At 39.2% G+C, this 20432-nt stretch overlaps 1 protein-coding gene across 2 annotated transcripts in view; it reads left to right on the top strand.

Annotated features, from left to right (window-relative positions):
• The window catches only part of xylb (xylulokinase homolog (H. influenzae)), a 348628-nt gene extending 339862 nt beyond the window's left edge, over window positions 1-8766 (top strand). The window contains exon 18 of one of the 2 annotated variants that reach the window (XR_005633790.1): window positions 7536-7620. Coding sequence is in view for 1 of the 2 variants with exons in the window: in XM_039753654.1 (XP_039609588.1) it covers window positions 7536-7604 (69 nt within the window). In the remaining variant the exon portion in view is untranslated. Of the gene's footprint in view, window positions 1-7535 lie in introns of both variants that reach the window. The other variant, XM_039753654.1, reaches the window with a different exon arrangement.
• The last annotated feature ends 11666 nt before the right edge of the window (window positions 8767-20432 follow it).

The raw sequence follows: 20432 nt of genomic DNA, 5'->3' as shown, positions 1-20432 counted from the left end.
GTCTCCTCCCAGCTGGTCGCGCACATAAAACCTCCACAGGGAGGCATCTGGGATGCTTCCCCGAACCACCTCAATTGGCTCCTCTCGATGCAGAGGTTCAGCGCCTCTACTCCAAGCCTCTTCCAGATGTCTGTGCTTCTCGCTTTATTTCTACCCTGCAGAGTTAATATCCTCACTGAATTAATACAAAAAAACCTAATGCATATGGAAAACCTAACACTATACACTGAATTCTGTTTAAAACAAATTAAGAGAATGAAGTAATAATGCAATTACACATTTTTGCCATTTTTTCCTTTAACTGACTTTTCAATATAAGCTCTGATTTAATTTTAGGTACCAGGTAATGAATATTCGTGGAAGTGAAACTTGTTTGTAATCTGAGGCCCACTTGTAATTAGTGCATGCCCTTTGTAGCTGGGCCAGGTCTTTGTTCATGCCATGGTAATCCTCCAATCCTCCTTTTGGTTTTGATAATTTTTAATTGAATTAATTTGATATAATTTAAAATTAAAATAAAAACTACAGTGTACTCCTTTCGTCATACAACACAAGAGGTGGCGTTGTTCCTCTGACAAAAACTCCAAGTTTGGACAAATGTAGGGTTGCTTGGGATTTGTAGTTCAGAAGGCAACCCCGTCCATGGGTGTTGCCAGGGGTCGCTGGGAGAAAATGTTTTACCAAACTTCCATATGACCCAGAAGTGCTGCCACAGTGTACTGCCATGACACCAGAAGTACTCCTGCGTCCATCATAAAAGGAGGTGTCTCATCTCTCTCACGGAGTCCGAGTTGGGAGGAAGCAGGACAGCACTCTCTGGAGAGAGGTGAAAAGGAGAATGAGATAAAATGAAGAGTTGTTATTGTCTGTTGTGCAGAAGAAATACAGGATGGTCCAGATCTAATTATGCAGTTATGAAAAGGCGAACACATCGCACCCACTGTTCAACTGACAACTGTCTCCCTGCCATTTTGGAATGCAGGGCAGGTGCTGCCATCTATCAGCAACGAAAAGAATTTTTTGTGAATTCTTTATGTAATAAATGTAATAAGTTATAGCGTAATGAAAATTGCATAATTAGATCTGGAGCACCCTATAGATGTGTACAGACTTGTTTAAATAAAACTCACTGAATTTGAACCCAGGGCCATTGTTGTGTTCATGTGTGTGTGTGTGTGTATATATATATATATATATATATATATATATATATATATATATATATATATATATATATATATATATATATACTAATAAAAGTCAAAGCCCTCACTGACTGACTGACTCATCACTAATTCTCCAACTTGCCGTGTAGGTAGAAGGCTGAAATTTGGCAGGCTCATTCCTTACAGCTTCCTTACAAAAGTTGGGCAGGTTTCATTTCAAAATTCTGCGCATAATGGTCATAACTAGAAGCTACAGTATTTTTCTCCATTTACTGTAATGGAGTTGAGCTCGAAAGCCGTGGGGGGTGGAGTTTCGTGTGACATCATCACGCCTCCTACGTAATCACGCGATGCGTAGAAAACCAGGAAGAACTCCAAAAGCGCTGAAGAAAACATGCATTATATAATTAAGAAGGCAGCGAAACAATTAGAAGCGAGCGAGTGACATATAAAACCATATTCAGCGGCTCACGTGAACTGGCGCGTGCGCAGACAAAAGCAACAGTTCCAAAGAGTGCTGAACAAAACAGAATTACACTGCTACGTCAAATAGACAAACCCACACGCCGTGGCGCAATAGTAGGGGCTTCGCCTCTAGTGCCGACGTCTGAGGTTCGATTCCCGAGAGAGGATGCACTGAGTATGTACGCACGCTTCCCGATTTATTTTAGCCTCACATCCCCTTGGTTTGAGACGTATGAAAAAATATGCGGTTAACGCAGAAAGACAGATCACCAATTGAAGCTTTATGAATAATGGATACTTTATTCGCGATCAATGATTGTTTTGGTAAAGCCATACTCAGTGTATTCATTAGATGAACGATAAAAAAGTAAGAGCAAGGGGAGGATGACTTATTGAGGCACGCAGGCAAAACCACAATAGCACGCGGGCTCGATGTACTGTAGTCTTGGCGTCAACTTGATCTGAATTGCGATCACATTTAAAAAATATATCTTTTCAAGTTCTATTTAGTCCATATGTGTCAAACTCAAGGCCCGAGGCCACATCCGCCCGGCGTGTAATTATATCCGCCCGAGATCATTTTATATATTATTGTTATTAATGGTCCGTGGATATGAAGCGCTGGTAACACAATAAACTACAGATCCCATAATGCAGCGCTTCAGCTGCCTTGCCGAACACTTACCGCGTTAATCAAGTCTAGCTTATGATGCTGCAAGTTATTGCGAAGCTAGCCTACACGATGCCAAAGAGAAAAGGTGATTCTGAACATAGAGCCTTTAAAAACCGATGGGAGGCTGAGTATATGTTTACTGACATTGCCGGTAAACCCGTGTGTCTCATTTGTGGAGCTAATGTGGCTGTAATTACAAAATTGAATCTAAGATGGCAGTATGAGACAAAACATCAAGATAACCTGAAAGACCTGAATGCAATGCACAAGATACAGAAAGCAGAAGAGTTAAAGAAGAATCTGACACTTCAGCAGACGTTTTTACCCGTGCAAAATCACAAAGTGATTTCAAGTGAAGCTACTTTTATGGGAGACACAAATGCACCAGTGCAACTTGCCCCACTTTCCCTGTTGCCAAGTAATGTTGAACCAAGTCGGCACTACGGTGTTCCCAAATACGCACTTTGCTGATAAACTGAGCGCACTGAGTTCGCACAGCGCTTTGGTGACTTTGAAGAACAAAAAAAGAATTTTGAGTTGTTTCGCATCCTATTTGCCGTCGATGTGGAAACTATACCTGTGCAGATTCACATGGAGGTGATTGGGCTGCAGTGTAATGGCACACTGAAGACAAAGTACGATACTGCACGGCCCGCACAGTTTATTCACTCCATTCCCTCACAAATGCTCCAGTTCCGTCTACATGCGGCTCAAACCTTGTGCATGTTTGGTAGCACATATCTGTGTGAGAAGCTCTTCTCAGTCATGAAGACTAACAAAACAGCACACAGGAGTCGCCTCACTGATGAGCACCTGCAATCCATCCTGAGAATCTCCACAACACAGAACCTCACACCAAACAGAAACGAACTTCATGCCAAAAAAAGATGCCAGGCGTCCAGCTGTGATAAAATGACATAAGAGCAAAGACAACTGAATGATTTGATTTGTTATTCCTGAAAGGAACACTTTTATTTATATTTCCAGGTTTTGTTATGCAGCATGTTCATATTTGAATTTGTATAATTTTGACAGGATATATTTTTATGGAGAGCAAAATCTTTTGGGATATTTAAAATTTAAGTTTATTTTTATATAAAATTACATAAGAGTAAAGAAATTTGAATGTTTGTTCTTTTAACGTTTACTTTATTTCTAACTTGTATAATTTAGACAGGATATATTCGGATTCAGCGGGTTGGAAAATGGATGGATGGATGGATATTTTTATGGAGAGCAAAATATTATAAGTTATTTAAGGTTTGAGTTGATTTATTCCGGAATAATATTCTGTCGACTAAATAAAAATTCCTTCTATTTAAAATTTAAATAGAACTTGAACAGAAACGATAGTTCATAATATCCACGCAGACTTGCACGTAAGATCGGAGTCATCCGTTTTAACAAGCAGCGTATTGCACTGATCTGAAATAGCCTGCCCATTTAATTATTTAGGAATGGATAAATAAATTAAGATTTTGTACAAATAATGTTTTTCATTTTTCTTCCTTCATGGATTCTGGCACCCCCAGCAACAGTTGCTCGCACCCCAAAGACTGTATATATATATATATATATATATATATATATATATATATATATATATATGTGTGTGTGTGTGTGTGTGTTTATATGTATATATGTAGATATGTATGTATATATGTTTATATATATATATATGTGTGTGTATGTATGTGTGTATATGTAGATATGTATATATCTATACTAATAAAAGGCAAAGCCCTCACTCACTCACTCACTCACTCACTCACTCACTCACTGACTCATCACTAATTCTCCAAAACTTCCCGTGTAGGTAGAAGGCTGAAATTTGGCAGGCTTATTCCTTACAGCTTACTTACAAAAGTTGGGCAGGTTTCATTTCGAAATTCTACGCGTAAGGGTCATAACTGGAACCTATTTTTCTACATATAATGTAATGGAGTTGAGTTGGAGATGGCCGTAGGAGGCGGAGTTTCGTGTGACATCATCACGCCTCCTACGTAAGTTCGTAGAGAACAAGGAAGAACTCCAAACAGCGATGAGCACAAAATGAATGTATATGTGTATATACAGTATGTATATATATATATATATATATGTGTGTGTATATACAGTATGTGTATATATGTATATGTATATATATGTATGTGTGTATATGTATATATATATACTAGCAGAATACCAGCGCGGAGGAGTAGTGTGTTAAAGAAGTTATGAAAAGAAAAGCAAACATTTTAAAAATAACGTAAGATGATTGTTAATGTAATTGTTTTGTCATTGATATGAGTGTTGTTGTCATATCTATCTATTTATATTATATATATATATATATATATATATAGCAAAATACCTGCGATTGGCAGCGAGAAGTAAAAAGAAAAGGAAACATTTTAATAATAACGTAACATGATTGACAATGTAATTGTTTTGTCATTGTCATGAGTGTTGCTGGCATATATATATATATATATATATATATATATATATATATATATATACACACATCTATACACATATATATACAGTTATATATATACATATACACACATACATATATATACATATACATATATACACATACTGTATATATACACACACACATATATACATACTGTATATACAACATATACATATCTACATATATACTGTATATACACATATATATACAAATCTACATATATATATCTACATATATATATATTAGGTGGACTCGATTAAAAAAATTAATCCAATTAATTAGAGGCTGTGTAAGAATTAATCTTGATTAATCGTATGTAATCGCACACGTAAATTTGCCCCAAATCGCAAATGTTTTTTTTTTTTTAATTTAAAACGGTTTTAGTGGGCGACAGAATCAAATAATAGACATGGACATGAATATTGTAAACTGAAGCTGTTTTAATTTCTGAAAAAAAGCTTTTAAACTGCATTTGAATTCAAAACAGAAACAAAAATATCATCCCTGGTTAAAATTGGGCAGACTTAAAAATAAAGTGGTAGTTTAAGTACTTTAAGTACATTTGCAGAATAGTATTGTCTTTAAATAATAATAACCAAAATTTCAACATAAAGTGCAGTTTTTCTTCTTAAAAAAATAAGTCAGAAACATAAAAGGTAATTTGACCAGCTTACTCTTTAAACTCTGAGTAACATTAGCCAAAATTATTTTGTACATTAGGCTAAAACAGTGTGATCATTGAACATTTTGTAATTAGATGTATTTAGAATTACTAACGGTCACGGAAGTCCAATGATCCCCAGTAAGAGCCACAAAGTCTGCTTTCTGTAATGCATCTAATTTTGCTTGCTTTTCAGTGTGCACAAAACCATGCTTTTATCAAGGCTTTTGTGCTCATCGCTGTTTGGAGTTCTTCCTTGTTCTGTACGTACTTACGTAGGAGGCGTGATGATGTCACACGAAACTCCGCCCCCCACGGCCATCTCCAACTCAAGACTCCATTACATTATATGGGGAAAAATAGCTTCCAGTTATGACCCTTATGCGTAGAATTTCGAAATGAAACCTGCCCAACTTTTGTAAGTAAGCTGTAAGGAATAAGCCTGCCAAATTTCAGCCTTCTACCTACACGGGAAGTTGGAGAATTAGTGATGAGTGAGTGAGTGAGTGAGTGAGTGAGTGAGTGAGGGCTTTGCCTTTTATTAGTATAGATAACTGTATATATATATGTGTATAGATGTATATATATATATATATGTTTATATATGTGTCTGTGTGTGTATATATATATACATATATATATATATATATATATATATATATATATATATATATATATATATATATATATATGCCAGCAACACTCATGACAATGACAAAACAATTACATTGTCAATCATGTTACGTTATTATTAAAATGTTTCCTTTTCTTTTTACTTCTCCGCTGCCAATCGCAGGTATTTTGCTATATATATATATATATATATATATATATATATATATATATATATATACAGATATATATAAATATATATATATATAAATAGATAGATATGACAACAACACTCATATCAATAACAAAACAATTACATTAACAATCATCTTACGTTATTTTTAAAATGTTTGCTTTTCTTTTCCATAACTTCTTCAACACACTACTTCTCCGCTGCGAAGCGCGGGTATTTTGCTAGTATGTATATATATGTGGATGTATGTGTATATATGTATGTATATATATATATATATATATGTGTGTGTATATATGTGTATATGTATATATGTATGGATATGTATATATATATATATGTTTATATGTGTGTGTGTGTGTATATATGTGTGTGTATATATATATATATATATATATATATATATATATATATATATATATATATATGACAGCAACACTCATCACTCACAATTGTGACAAAACAATTACATTGACAATCATGTTACGTTATTTTCAAAATGTTTCCTTTTCTTTTCATTACTTCTTTAACACACTACTACTGCTGCAAAGCACGGGTATTTTGCTAGTATATATATATATATATATATATATATATACTTATATATAAAGGGGAAGGGAAAGGGTGGATCTGCAAAGGAAAAAAGAATGTAAAAATTCTTACCTCACTGAAAAGAAAAGTAAAAGGCTTGTAACAATGGTTTATGCAGTGTATATAGAGGAAGAATCTTTGGTATCTTAAGCTGCATGGCCATCAGCCAATCTTGCTTTCACATTTCTGTTTATGAATGTGGCCTTTGGGCCAGCAAAACGAAAAATATACTTTGTGACTGGCTACCTGATTAGTTTTGAAGTAATTTTATGCTTTTGTTTCTGTGCTGGAAGAGTTATTTGAAATGTATTATTTTGTGAGAACTAATTAATTGACTTCCTGTGAAATTTTTTTTGTGTAATTTGTGATGTATAAAGGAATTATTCAGCAGACAATTTAATCAAAAGCATTTAAAACCTGATCATTTATCTGATAAGTGGGTGGTGGGGTAATCTCTTTTTTGTTAATGGAAAGGAATTCACAGTATTTCTCTTATTATAGTCACAATTGGTTTTAACATTATTGAAAACCTTTAGATCTTTAGGCAACACCATTTATGTGTGCTTATTTTATAACTGAATTCTGTTCATAAGAGGTATTAACTTCTGGAATTATCTACGAAATATTAATAGATCAGATATCTTGTGCTTGAGCCTTTGATTTATCCATGTCTGTTTACGCTTTTGTTCTGCTATCTTTTGTTTTCTTTGTAGGTTTACAGGCCTCTGCTGGCAAGATACGCACAACTCGAGGAGAAAGTGTTCTTAGAATCGAAGCAATAAATGAGCTCCCTCTGGCCTTCATCACACTTTGTCTTTTCTGTAAATGCTATCGATTAAGAGAATGCTTTCATTTCAAGCTGAATGACAAGCAGCATTAAAGTTAACTCAATTATAAAATTTTTCTACAACCTAACAAAGAAAAGCTACAGCTGGCTACTTAATAAACTTCAGTGTATAACATATACACATTTGGGTTCTTTTAAATTATACATGCAATTTAGGAAGACCCAAAGAGAATTTTTTTCCTCACTGGATATGTTACCAGAATTTCTTTTCTTTAGTGTTCTCAGAATAGTTGTGATCCTTTGTGAAAACCTTTTGTAATTCTTACTTTGATGTTTCACAGTCCTGCTGCAGCCTTCGCATGAATTCAGACAAAATCCTGTGGGCCTTGCTCTCTCCTGGCAAACCATTTAGCAAGCAGGTTGGTGACCTAGAAGTCAGACATCCTGTGGATAACAAAAACGAATCCATGGTGAAGATTTTAAGTATGACCTAAGACAGCATCAGTGTTGCCTAGGGTATCAGTCTTTCAGAAGATCAAAGCCATCTAAGGTTTTGAAGAAACGTAAACCTGTCACTGGAATCTGTTTGTCTTTCTGATAAAAGTTGCACTTGTCAGTATTGTGAATGTTCAAAACTTTTACAAACAAGTAGCTTCTTGGTGTTGTTGAGGAACTTTCAACTTTAATAACAGTGAACACAAAATGCTAGTAAAAAAGGAAGTACGTCTTTACTATTTTGTGTTGAACCTTTCATCAGTTGGCACTGCCCAGCTCTCAAACAGCTGACCAATGACATGTCACATGAAAATTTGTGTTTTGCCTTAGGTCCAAAGGTATTGTCCTTCATCCTGCACCTTCCGCGACCCAGGCCGCTCCTAATTATCTCAAGCTCCTACAGACATGTAGCTCACGGGTGTCTGCCCTTCTTGCATTCAAGCTGGTAACGGCCACCATGACAATCAGTTCTCCTTCCTTTTAATAAGTGCAGTTATGAGGACGAGAGCCAGTGGTAAAGATTTGAAGGCAAGCTAAGACAAAGTAAGGTCTAAGATGCAGTTTATGTTGAGCAAAATGTGTACCGTATATACTCACGTATAAGTTGGGTCTTGAAACCCGAAAAATCGATCATAAAATCAGACCCCGACTTATACACCCGTTCAAAAATGTGACACTTTTTTTTTGTTGCCTTCTTCAACCTCGCATCAGTTTCTCAGATGCATTGAATTTTATTGCAGCAGCGCAGTTACCAAATTTTTTCGCCACGTCAACAACTTTAATTTAAAACCAGCTTCATATTTTCTTCTGATCGAACACTCCATCGTAGATAAGAGATGCTCTTACGATAAAGGTGTATGAGGGTGTGAGATACAAAAAACACAAATCAGTGCAAACGTCGCTTCGGAATAGTTCAGGTATTACCGTGTGGTCACGGAGGCACAATATGCAGAAAAAAATGGCCGTGTGCTCCGTGTTTACTCTCTCAGGTGGGTGTTAGCATATAATAATCTCTTGGACCAATAGCGGGAGTTTTCCGCATTCAACTTATACAACTGACATTATAAAAATCCAGAAATTATACGGTAAAATCAAGGTCCGACTTATCCGCGAGTATATACGGTAAATGCTTTGTTTGCCTTATGGTTGGAAATAGCATAACCTGTAACCCAGTAGATGGCAAGTTAAAGGTCTTACATTGGCCTGATATAAGTAATTAATTGGCTACCCACAAAGTTCTTTGGAACATGTGGCATTAAAATGGACACCAAAAACAGTCAAGAGGTTAGTAAGATCTCCATGGCTGTGAAGCTGAGGAATGCATGTTTAGAGGCAACATCTGTGAATTGCAAATTTCAAGTGTTGAGAGGGAATGAGGGAAGATTGTGTACTTTAGGTGGGCAATTGAGAATATGATGACTATCTTGGCAATCACAATCCTAAAGATGCTTCAGAAATGAAACCCAAAACTTCACGGCGTGTGAACCCTCGTGTGCAAGAATCAAGGAACAGGAACGGGTGACTGCTATGTAATGGCAAAATGGGAAGCAAAAGCTTTCTATGTAGTGAGTTGTCCTGTGAAGATTATGTGTTTTCATGTGGAAAATATGCAACATGTAACATTAAAAAAAAATGCAGTGCACCTCCGCAGTGATAGGAACGAGAGGTATTAATGGAACTGAATTCACTGGCATGCAGGCGATTATTTGAATTAAGCAGCTATGGAAGGAATATGGCTAAACACGAAAGTGCAAACGGGTCTATAGGGAGTAATAATATTCCTTGTCTTCTATGCTAAAAACAATTAAAAAAAAATTTTTTTGTTATTTTTGAAATTCCAAAATTGCCAGCAAAGCGGATTTTAGTGTATTTTGTCACAAAACTGTATGTGGATCAAAATGTCCCCGTTTTGTTAATTACTACTTTTAAATAAATAAGAAAGAAAGACTTCCCAGACTTGAGTCATGTGGTTTTTGTTGTGTTTAAGTGTGCAGTATACAGTATTGTATGACATGCCATGCTACATGTTAAAGGTATTCCACTATGAGTCTTGTGATTATAATTCTTAACAAATGAAATCTCTCTTTATCCAGATTCTGACAGTAGTGAAGGTCTTTTGAAATCACTTTGATGCCAAGACAGTAATTGCTTTTCATCCAAAGTTTACCAGGATTTAGAATTAGGTGCTGTGGTCTAACAGGCAAGAATTGTCCTTCAGTTTGCAAGGATGTTAGCTCAGTCTTCACCACGCATTTACTTTACAGGGCAGCAGTAGCTCAGTTGGTAGAGCGGGTCCAGCAATTGGAGGGTCGCAGGTTCGATCCTGGCTCCCGGCATGAGAATGCAGCTGTTGTGTCCTTGGGCAAGACACTTAACCTACCTTGCCTGCTGGTGGTGGTCGGAAGGATTGGTGGCGCCAGTGTTCGGCAGCCTCGCCGCTGTCAGTGCGCCCCAGGGCAGCTGTGGCTACAAAGTAGCTTATCATCACCAGCGTGTGAATGTGTGTGTGAATGGGTGAATGACTGTTGTGTTGTGAAGCGCCTAGGGGGGTTCTTGAACTCTAGTAGGAGCTATATCAAATACAGGCCATTTACCATTTACTTTGTCACCCAAATGAGTCCCTTAATGCACCAAAGCTGAAATTACAAAAAAAAAAAAAATTATAAATTATTTTAACACAATTATATGGAATTTTTGTTTGAATAAAATCAAATAAGTGAAAAATGTGACAAGTATATACATACTTTTATTGTGAAAGGCTCATTGCTTACGGAGATCTTCTTTCTTATTGACATTATCTTCAAACCCAATTGGCAGTGGGGCCTTTTTTCTTTTTCTCATACTATTTAAGCACATCTGTGAATAATAAAAGCACAGCTCAAGCGATTTTCATTGATTTCACTATGCGCTAGAAAACCTCATTGGGACCTGAGCTTTTAAGGGTCATGTAATGTTGCCTTTGTAGAAAAGTTAATAATGTGTTCTGGAGGTAAACATAAAAGTCCACTTCCAAATCTTTTATTACTTGACACTCTGGACAAATAAAACTTAAAAGTGATTGTTAAGGGAGTAAGAAAAGGCAGTGCATTCACAAAACACTGTCAAATTAACGGGTAAATTAATGCACAGCTTACATTTAGTAGAGAATTTGGAAACCAATCTGGCTGTTTCAGTATATACATTGCCAATAACCCACATGGAACTTTTTTATGTTTTATTGTTATACAACATGGAGTGAATTTCATTGGCTTTTTTGAAATTGATCAGCAGAAAGGTTAGGTCAGGTTGGGGGGCAGACACTGGTGTAGCGTGTTGCTGCACCCACCATATGACAAAACATCTCAAGATCCTCGTTGTCAACCCCCAGGCAGACACACAGTCCAGTCCCACCCTCTGGAAATGACCCTCTATCTGCCGCAGCCAGGTGTTATGTGGGCAACCCGTTAGCCTGGTCCAGCCAGTCGGGCCCTCCACAATGAGGATCTTGTTAGTCAGATCACCCTCGGGGAATCACTCCACATGGCCGTAGTGCCGTAACTGACGCTTCCTCACAATGCAGGTAATGTGCCTCATTCAGGACTCCACGAGCAACCGCTCATTCGACACAAAGTCAAACCAGCAGCACCCAAGGATTCTCCGAAGAGACACAGTACCAAAGGAGTCCAGTCTTCGTCTCATGTCACTGGAAAGCATCTTTATCTCGCAACCGTATAGCAAGATGGGGGGCACCAGGAATGTAAAAGACTTGGATCTTTGTCCTTTTGCATAGATATTGGGAGTGCCACACACCTCTTTACAGCGACCTCATCACCTCCTATGCTCTCCCAATCCATCTACTAACTTCAAAGGAAGAGTCACCAGACATAAATTCTGCTGCCAAGGTAAGTAAACCTCTCGACAAGGTCGACACTCTCTCCACAGACAGACACATTGGCTGTGCCTAAGAAGTCATTAAAGGCCTGGATCTTGTTTTTTATCAGGACACTCGCAAGCCCAGTCACTCAGACTCCTCGCTCAGTCTCTCGAAAACCCTGATCAGAGCCTCCATGGACTCTGCGAAGATCACAGCATCGTCTGCAAAGCCAAGATCAGTGAATCTTTCTTCACCAACAGATGCCCCACAGCCTCTGGACCCCATGACCCTACCCAACACCCAGTCCATGCAAGCTTTGAACAGAGTAGGAGCAAAAACACAAACCCTTGACGAGCCCCAGAATCAACTGGGAAAAACGCAGAGGTACTGCATTTCTGTTTTTTTTTCCCAGTTGGTTAACAGAAAAACTCTCTTTAATGTCAAAGTGAAAGCATATATCTGCACAGTGGTCTAAATTAACTACAAAAATAAAATATAACAATGCACCTAAATCATCATTGGTGGAGCCATGTGGTTTTAGAAGTCATAGAATTGGTTTGGTGAAGTTCACCTGTCTGGGGTGTCCGTTAATTGTACTGTAAATGCACCTTATCTAGAACTTCTAGTGAGTCAGTATGGTGGTTTAACTTAAACAATGAAGTGTAATAAGAATGAGTCTCCAGACATCATAAAGGTTTGGGGCAGCCACCCGTATATTATTTCCCAGCTGCAAAAAGTTTTTGAGATATTTGAACAGAGATATTCACAAGAATTAGTCCAAAACACAACTGATCATTCGGAAGTAAGATGGTGGTTTTAAGGGCTTGGGAAGTGACTGATGTCATCTAGTCCAGAACCGGAGGTGACGTCATCAGAGATGCCGGAAGTGATATCATCAGAGGCGCCAGAACCTGGTGAGATTTCCCGGGAATGGTCTGCAAGAAACTAAGGGAGACAGTCAGGACACCCTGCCACCCCCTGGTCTGGTGTAGTATTAATGTTCCCCAATCCCTTTAGCTGTCTCCTAAACGCACATGTGTGACAGAAAACAAACGAACACTCCAGTCAACTCCATGAAAAGGTGATTGAAGAGCAAACAGTGCATCTACAAAATACTGACTTGAGGGGCTGGACACTTAAGTGATCAGTTATTTTCATCCATCCATTATCCAACCCGCTATATCCTAACTACAGGGTCATGGCGGTCCGCTGGAGCCAATCCCAGCCAACAAAGGGCGCAAGGCAGGAAACAAACCCCAGGCATGGCGCCAGCCCACCGCAGGATCAGTTCTTTTGTGTTTTAGACTTGTAATTCATTTAAACTACTTTGCAGAGATCTGTTTTCACTTTGACATTTACATTATGTTCTTAACAGACTCTTATCCAAAGCAACTTGCAAAAAAGTATTGAACAAATGTCCATCTGGGAACTGTTTGGTAACAAATGTTAAAGGACAGGGTTTCAAAACTGATCACCACAAGTCAAGTGCTCAGAACAAAATACAAGAGAGTTACAATTTCTACTTACTAAATCCTTACAAAGTAAATACCAGATTGGCAGAAATTCACCAAAGAAACACTTCTCAAGCACATTGAAGGAGACGATTGGTGAACAGCTCGTTCTACGTGCTAGGATTCTGGATTGAAACATAACCCCATGCAGAGGCATTAGAGTCTGTGAGATGGAGCATCAAGACCTCACAAGTGGGTCCATATATATAGTTGCTGACCCACGGACTACTCTGTAGGCAAGCATCAAAGATTTGAACTTAATACATGGTGCTACAATGACCCAATGTAGTGATTTGAAAAGAGAAGCGGCATGTGCCCACTTTGGCTAGTTGATCCCCAGACATGCCAATGCAGTTTTGAATCATCTGCAGTGGCTTGGTGATACATGCCAGTACTCCTGCCAGCAGAAAGTCGCCTTAGTCCAGACATGACAAGACCAAAGCCTGGGCCAGGAGTTATGCTGCATACTCTTCTTGGCTACATTCTGATCAGTAAGACTGAAAGACACTTGCAACATGGTCAGTGAACAATAGTTGGTTATCATTCACCACCCCATGGTTGTGCAGAGACTTGGCAAGTGTTAGCAATAATGAGTCAAACTGAACAGAGATGGGGTGATGAATACACAGACAAGCTGGAATAACTAGAAGGACATGCTTGAGATGCTGCACCTTCTTCCAGGTTGAAAAATCAGTGAGACATACAGAAACTCTAGCCGATACCGTGTGGTCCTAGGGAGGGTATAACTGTCAATACTGTGTATCATTGGCACATGAGAAACCAAAGGACTGGATGATGGCCCTAGTGAGGAGGTGTATAGAGAGAAGAGGAGAGAACCCAGCAACGATCCTTGGTGCACCCTTGACATCACTCCATGCCAGGACACATGGTAAGATCTGCCCAAGAGGTAGGACTCAAACCAGTTGAGGTCAGTCCCAGTCATACCAAGGTCAGTGAGGTTGGCAAAGGAAGACCTGCTGATAAAAGTTTTACTCCATCGTAAAATTCTTAGGATAGGGAAATTGATAAAAATAATATCTTGTAATGGTTGGCAATGGCACCCCTACACACAGTAGCAAATGCTTGACCTTCTTCTTTAGCTCAAAAAAATAAGCAACTTGTGTGTCCAGTCCATGCCAAATGTGTTGGTGTGAGATGAACCACAGCAGGTGGTAAGAATTAAAATAATTTCCTGAATGATGGTGTAACACTAGATGCCGCTATACCGGCACTTAACCCAACACACAGACACTGACAATACGTTTTAAAAGCAACAAGAAGTTGTTTAATTTCATCCATCCATCCATTATCCAACCTGCTATTTCCTAACTACAAGGTCAAGGGGGTCTGCTGGAGCCAATCCCAGCCAACACAGGGCGCAAGGCAGGGCGCCAGCCCACCGCAGTTGTTTAATTTCTTTTCTTTAAATAAAGAGTGCCCAAAGTACCTCCACTACAATAAACAAATAAACACAATAATATTTAATTCTTGAAATCTCTCCTCCACACCTCCTAGCAAGCTCTGTCCTCTACCTCCCAACTCCGGCTTGCTTGCTGGATCTTCAGTAGTCCTTTATATAGTCCTTGACCCGTAAGTGTTTCTGCCCTTCCTCGTGACTTGCCAGCACTTCAACAACAGATAGAGGACTTGAGGTTTTCTTCAGCCCGACAGTACTTTGGGGCTTCCAACACCTTGACTTGGGAGTACTTCCGGGCTATACGGAAAATAAAAATCCCCAGATCTTCCTGCAGCGTCTCCTGGTGGCACCCACGGTACCCGACAGGGCTGTGATGCAGAACTACAGATCCCATGATGCCCTTCAGGAATCTTAAGCACCACTATGCTGCAGGAAACTCGCTCTCTGGCGTCTTTGGGGAGGCAGTGCCCCTCAGTAGCTACCATCCCCCATCCTTCTCTTCTTTGGGCATCCCGGTTGGGTTGGGCAGCCGGTGGTCCGCCACAATGGTTAAAGAAACAGGGACGTTCTTCTGTGAATAGTGAACTAAAGTAGGACAGGGTGTGGCTTCTGAGTTATCTCTGTTTGGGTCACTTGTGCACTATTCATGAGGTTGTATCTCAGCTGTGATGTTACTGTTTATTTTATGTTTATTTTAATGAGACATAATTTTGGTCTACAGCTTTTAAAGTGTTAAAAATAACCCATTGTGGCCACACAGGGCAAATTAGAATCTAGAAGATCTGAAGACCAGCTTATGCCGCTCCCAGTCTTTCAAAGGCAGCTCACTTTTCTGAGCATGTTAAATATGCCGTATTTGGGAGTGGGGTGGGAAGGGGTTAAACATGTACTTCTTTCCTCCATACACTGCATTTAGTCCCCCAGTCCCCCGTAAATCTTTCTTTTAAAAAGGTTTTTCCTGAGTTGGCAGTTTGTGTCCTCAGTATACTTTAGTGGAGTGGTTCCAAAAGCAATTAAAAAGTCAAGCAGCCTTAATATTTTGTGTTGAATGTCCCTGGTGTTAAAGTGGCAAACTAAGTGCTTATATTCCTAAGTAAATTTGTGCAACTGCCATATGGTGTGATAGCAAATGTGCCCATCAAGCCCGCTGAAGCCTCTTGGAAGAACAGTCTGTACTTTGTAAAGCCTCATGTTCAACTTAGTCAGAAAACACAGAGCCTTCTGTGACTCTGAGGATATTATCATTATTATTGTTATTATTTTGTTTTTACCGCACTACAGTAAGTCACAAACTCTCTGGATTCAACTTTTGGACAATCTATAGATTTAAATATTTTGGCTGTTAATCAGTGAACATGGTGGGGCAGTGATAAGCACTGCTGCTTCACAGATCCCACATCCTTGATTCAAATCCTATGTATGATTGTCATCTATGAGGAGTTTGCACTTTCTCCTTGTGTCTGTTTCTCTGGCTACTCCAACTTTCCTCCTACATCCCAAAGATTTTGTTAGTTGGTCTCATAGATGGTTGATTGACTTGGCACTCATCCACTATTCATTTATACTTGACCTCAATGCTACTGGGATAGACTGCAGCCCCCTGGTACAGACAGCAAACCCATTGCCAAAGTCAGCAGAGCTAGAAATGAGGTTGTCTCTTGTCATTGCTGTGTTACTGAGATTTTAAGTGCCAATATCAGACTGTTTTGTAGTTAGGATTAGGGTTAGGATTACCTAACCTCGTTTGTTAGACATCTCTCTATTATATACAAAAATGCTGGGATGAGACATGACTTTTTCAAAGAGATCCTTTCAAATCCCGCAAGATGGGACTTTGTGCCAAGAGATTTAACCACACCTGGGGCCGGAAATAAAAGACAAAGAGTAGACGACAAATTAGAACGTCGTATGGAATTCAAAAACGTTGGCATGATACACAATGAGAGTAGGTTAGAGATAACGAAAGTATTAAAATTCAAAAGTCTCAAAAAAATGATAGTAAAGATCATATTAGCGCAAACAAACGGAAATTATTACTCGGTGAAATAGCGGAACAGCGAAAAGAGATTGAATATATTGTTAAGATTTAAACTCTAAAGCTGGAGAAATTTAGATCTTCTAATTCGTGTTGCCATCAGGGAAAAGTAGTGTTTCTTCCCAATGAAGAGGCATATTTGCGAGAATCAAAAGATTTGTTTTTTGGTGAAAGTGAAATCCACGAACGCGAGTGGCAGAGATGCAAAGTTGCTGGCGTGTAACGCAGGCTGGGGGGTTGGCGAGCAAAGCGAGCAGGGGGTGAAGCCTCCTAGCATGCCATAAAATCGCTATTCATGTACAGTATATGCTTTTCAAACACTTTTTAACAGTTAAATTAACTCTTACATTTATAGCATTTGGATTTTTGCTTGTTTTTTTTTTTATTTCAATTTTATTTTGTCATTTTTTCGCTCTTATAGTCTTTTGACCACCTGCCCATCCTCCGTCCTTTTTTTGCCATCCATCCTCTCTAGGTGTTCACAATATTTCCGTTTCACACACTGCACACTGACTAGATGTACCTACAGAAACAGGCACAATTTCACATGGGATGTCATCACTGCCTTTCCATTTACAAGCCCTGTGGGCTGCAGTACAGTGTGGTGCCTGCAAACAAAGCCATGTTGGAGTGCAGCACAGGGTGCAACCACTTAAAAAGAGGCAGGAAGGGCTGGTAAAAGACAACACAACAGGGAGATTAGAAAGTAGAGAACAAGAGAGACACAATGGCAAAACCACAAATATCATCCAAAAACCATGTAAAGGGTTAGAACACCAATGGTCACTAAAACATCAATCACTTGACTAAAAAATGCGAGGTGAAAAAGTTAAAAAACAAGAAAATTCCAACATACAGTAGGGACGAACATAGAAATGTGGAGAGGCCTACACACTAATGCCTGTGCAACGCTGTCATCTTTCAGACAGGGTGCGTTCCCTGGCTTACGTTCATTTTCCTTTTCAGTGTCTTCTTTTGTTTATTAGGTTGCATTCTTTTTCTGATGTTTATGTATTTTGTTCTCCCCGTGTCCGAGTGGGTTTCCTCCCACAGTTCAAAGACATGCAGGTTAGGTGCATTGGCGATTCTAAATTGTCTCTAGTGTGTGTTTGGTGTGTGAATGTGTGTGTCCTGCGGTGGGCTGGCGCCCTGCCCGGGGTTTGTTTCCTGCCTTGCTCCCTGTGTTGGCTGAGATTGGCTCCAGCAGACCCCCGTGACCCTGTAGTTATGATATAGCGGGTTGGATAATGGATGGATGGATGGATAGATGTATTTTTTCCTATTATTGTTCTGTTTATTAATTTACTATATATAAGTGACGTGTCCTCTTTTGATCCTTGTGTTTTGTGGGTGGAATCCCAAGAGGCGGGGCCACACTGATGTCACCACTGAAGGACCGCCCTCAGCCTGTATATCTGAACCTGAGACGCAGGACCTTTAGTGGTTTGTTGATTGTTATCAGAGCTGTAAGTTTAATCATTCTGGTTTGTGGAATTCTCACTTCTGTTTTGGGGATTGCTAACTACTGGATTGTGGATTGGACTTGTTAGGTTTGGAATGCCTTCTTAGGCAAATCCTGTGTGCCCTTATTTTATATTTTGCTATTGCAGGCTTCTTTGTTGTGATTTTCAAATAAATATCTTTATAAAGATATTTTGTACAGATTGTCTTTACAAGTCAGTTTTTTAGAGTTTCTCTCTCTTGTGAAGCATTTTTGAGATCTCTTGGATTCTCTTGCTATTTCTGAACTTAAGAAACGGTTTTCTCATTTTGGGGCCTGCGTAGGCTGAAGCCTGCAGCTAGTAGTTGGGAGTTGGCTGAATTGGGGTAAAGCTACTTTGGGCAGGCCAGTGAAGATCCTGGGCTGCTCTTTTGGTGCTTTTGTGTCCTCAACCCCTTTTCATTATGATGCTGACTGTTGTTCATGACAAACACTACCATCAGCTCCCCATTTTACTGGATATCGTCTGTCAACCCATCATGGGATAGCTGCATAGTAAGTGCTGCTTGGCAATAAACACAGATGGCTGGGGTCAGAAACAGAAGTAAGGAAGAGAAACAGAGCCCCAGACCATTTTTGGTAGCTATGGCACTCCATATGCATGAGCAGACCACCATATTTTTAGAATTTATTTGCTTCTGGAGGGGCTCAACAACTTAGATATTGTAGAAGATAATGGTTTAGCTATCACAAAAGGGACCTTGACAGTGAAAGCCTTGTCTAGTTATTGCTGCAGTGCCTTGACCCTCTGTTACAGTTGTCCTTTTTTTGTTTTGCATTCTGTTTATAATTTTACTCAGGTTATTTATGCTAAAAACATAGCATGAGTACAATCAGAAACTTTAAAATCCCTACAATTTACAGATGTGGATGGTGAGACAGATGACAAAGAAGGGGACTGCATCATTGGAGCAAAGCATCATGGTTATTGTGTTTTAAATGTGTCTGTAAATTGCTCTAATTTGACAAATTAACAACTACCTTTTTGAAACATTGATGATAAATAGCCTATTTTAAATTTTCCGGCAACTGTTTATCACTGGTTTTGAAATGGAAATGTGTCCAAACTGTGCAGGTTTCATCTCTGGCTGAAGTGGAAAAAAGAACTGGCTGTACTTCATATTGGTTCGGCTTCTTCATCCTCCTCCTCCTACATAAATAAAAGCGTAGACACAATGCCAGTGTCACAACTTCAGGGGCCTGGGATGGCATGGGTCCCCATGAAAGTCCAAAAGCACGTTACAAGGATGGATTATTTCTCTAAATACGGGTTGTTAGTGGGGTGGGCGTTGAGAAAAGTGCCTGGATGCACCAGTACGTTCATTAACTGTGCCAGAGCACTTCAAGCACTAAGCTATGTTTGGCTTTAATATAGTATCTATCTTCAATGTCTCTCCTTTATATTATAAACTGCTCAAAAAAATTAAAGGAACACTTTGAAAACACATCAGATCTCAATGGGGAAAAAACTCATGCTGGATATCTCTACTGATATGGACTGGGTAATGTATTAGGAACGAAAGGATACCACATTGTTTAATGGAAATGAAAATGATCAACCTGCAGAGGGCTGAATTCAAAGACACCCTGAAAATCAAAGTGAAAAAATGATGCGTCAGGCTCATCCATTTTGACGAAATTTCATTGCAGCAACTCAAAAAGCATACTCAGTAGTTTGTATGGCCCCCACGTACTTGTATGCATGCCTGATAACATTGGTGGGGGAGCATGCTCCTAATGAGATGACGGATGGTGTCCTTGAGGATCTCCTCCCAGATCTGGACCAAGGCATCACTGAGCTCCTGGACAGTCTGAGGTGCAACCTGGTGGCATCGGATGGACTGAAATATAATATCACAGAGGTGTTCTATTGGATTTAGGTCAGGCGAGCATGGGGTTCAGTCAATGGTATCAATTCCTTCATCCTCCAGGAACTGTCTGCATACTCTCGCCACATGAGGCCAGGCATTGTTGTGCACCAGGAGGAAGCCAGGACCCACTGCACCAGCAT

The sequence above is a fragment of the Polypterus senegalus genome, chromosome 5 (genome assembly GCF_016835505.1).
Source record: "Polypterus senegalus isolate Bchr_013 chromosome 5, ASM1683550v1, whole genome shotgun sequence".
In the NCBI taxonomy this organism is placed as follows: Eukaryota; Metazoa; Chordata; class Cladistia; order Polypteriformes; family Polypteridae; genus Polypterus; species Polypterus senegalus.
This window is presented reverse-complemented; position numbering and strand designations above follow the sequence as displayed.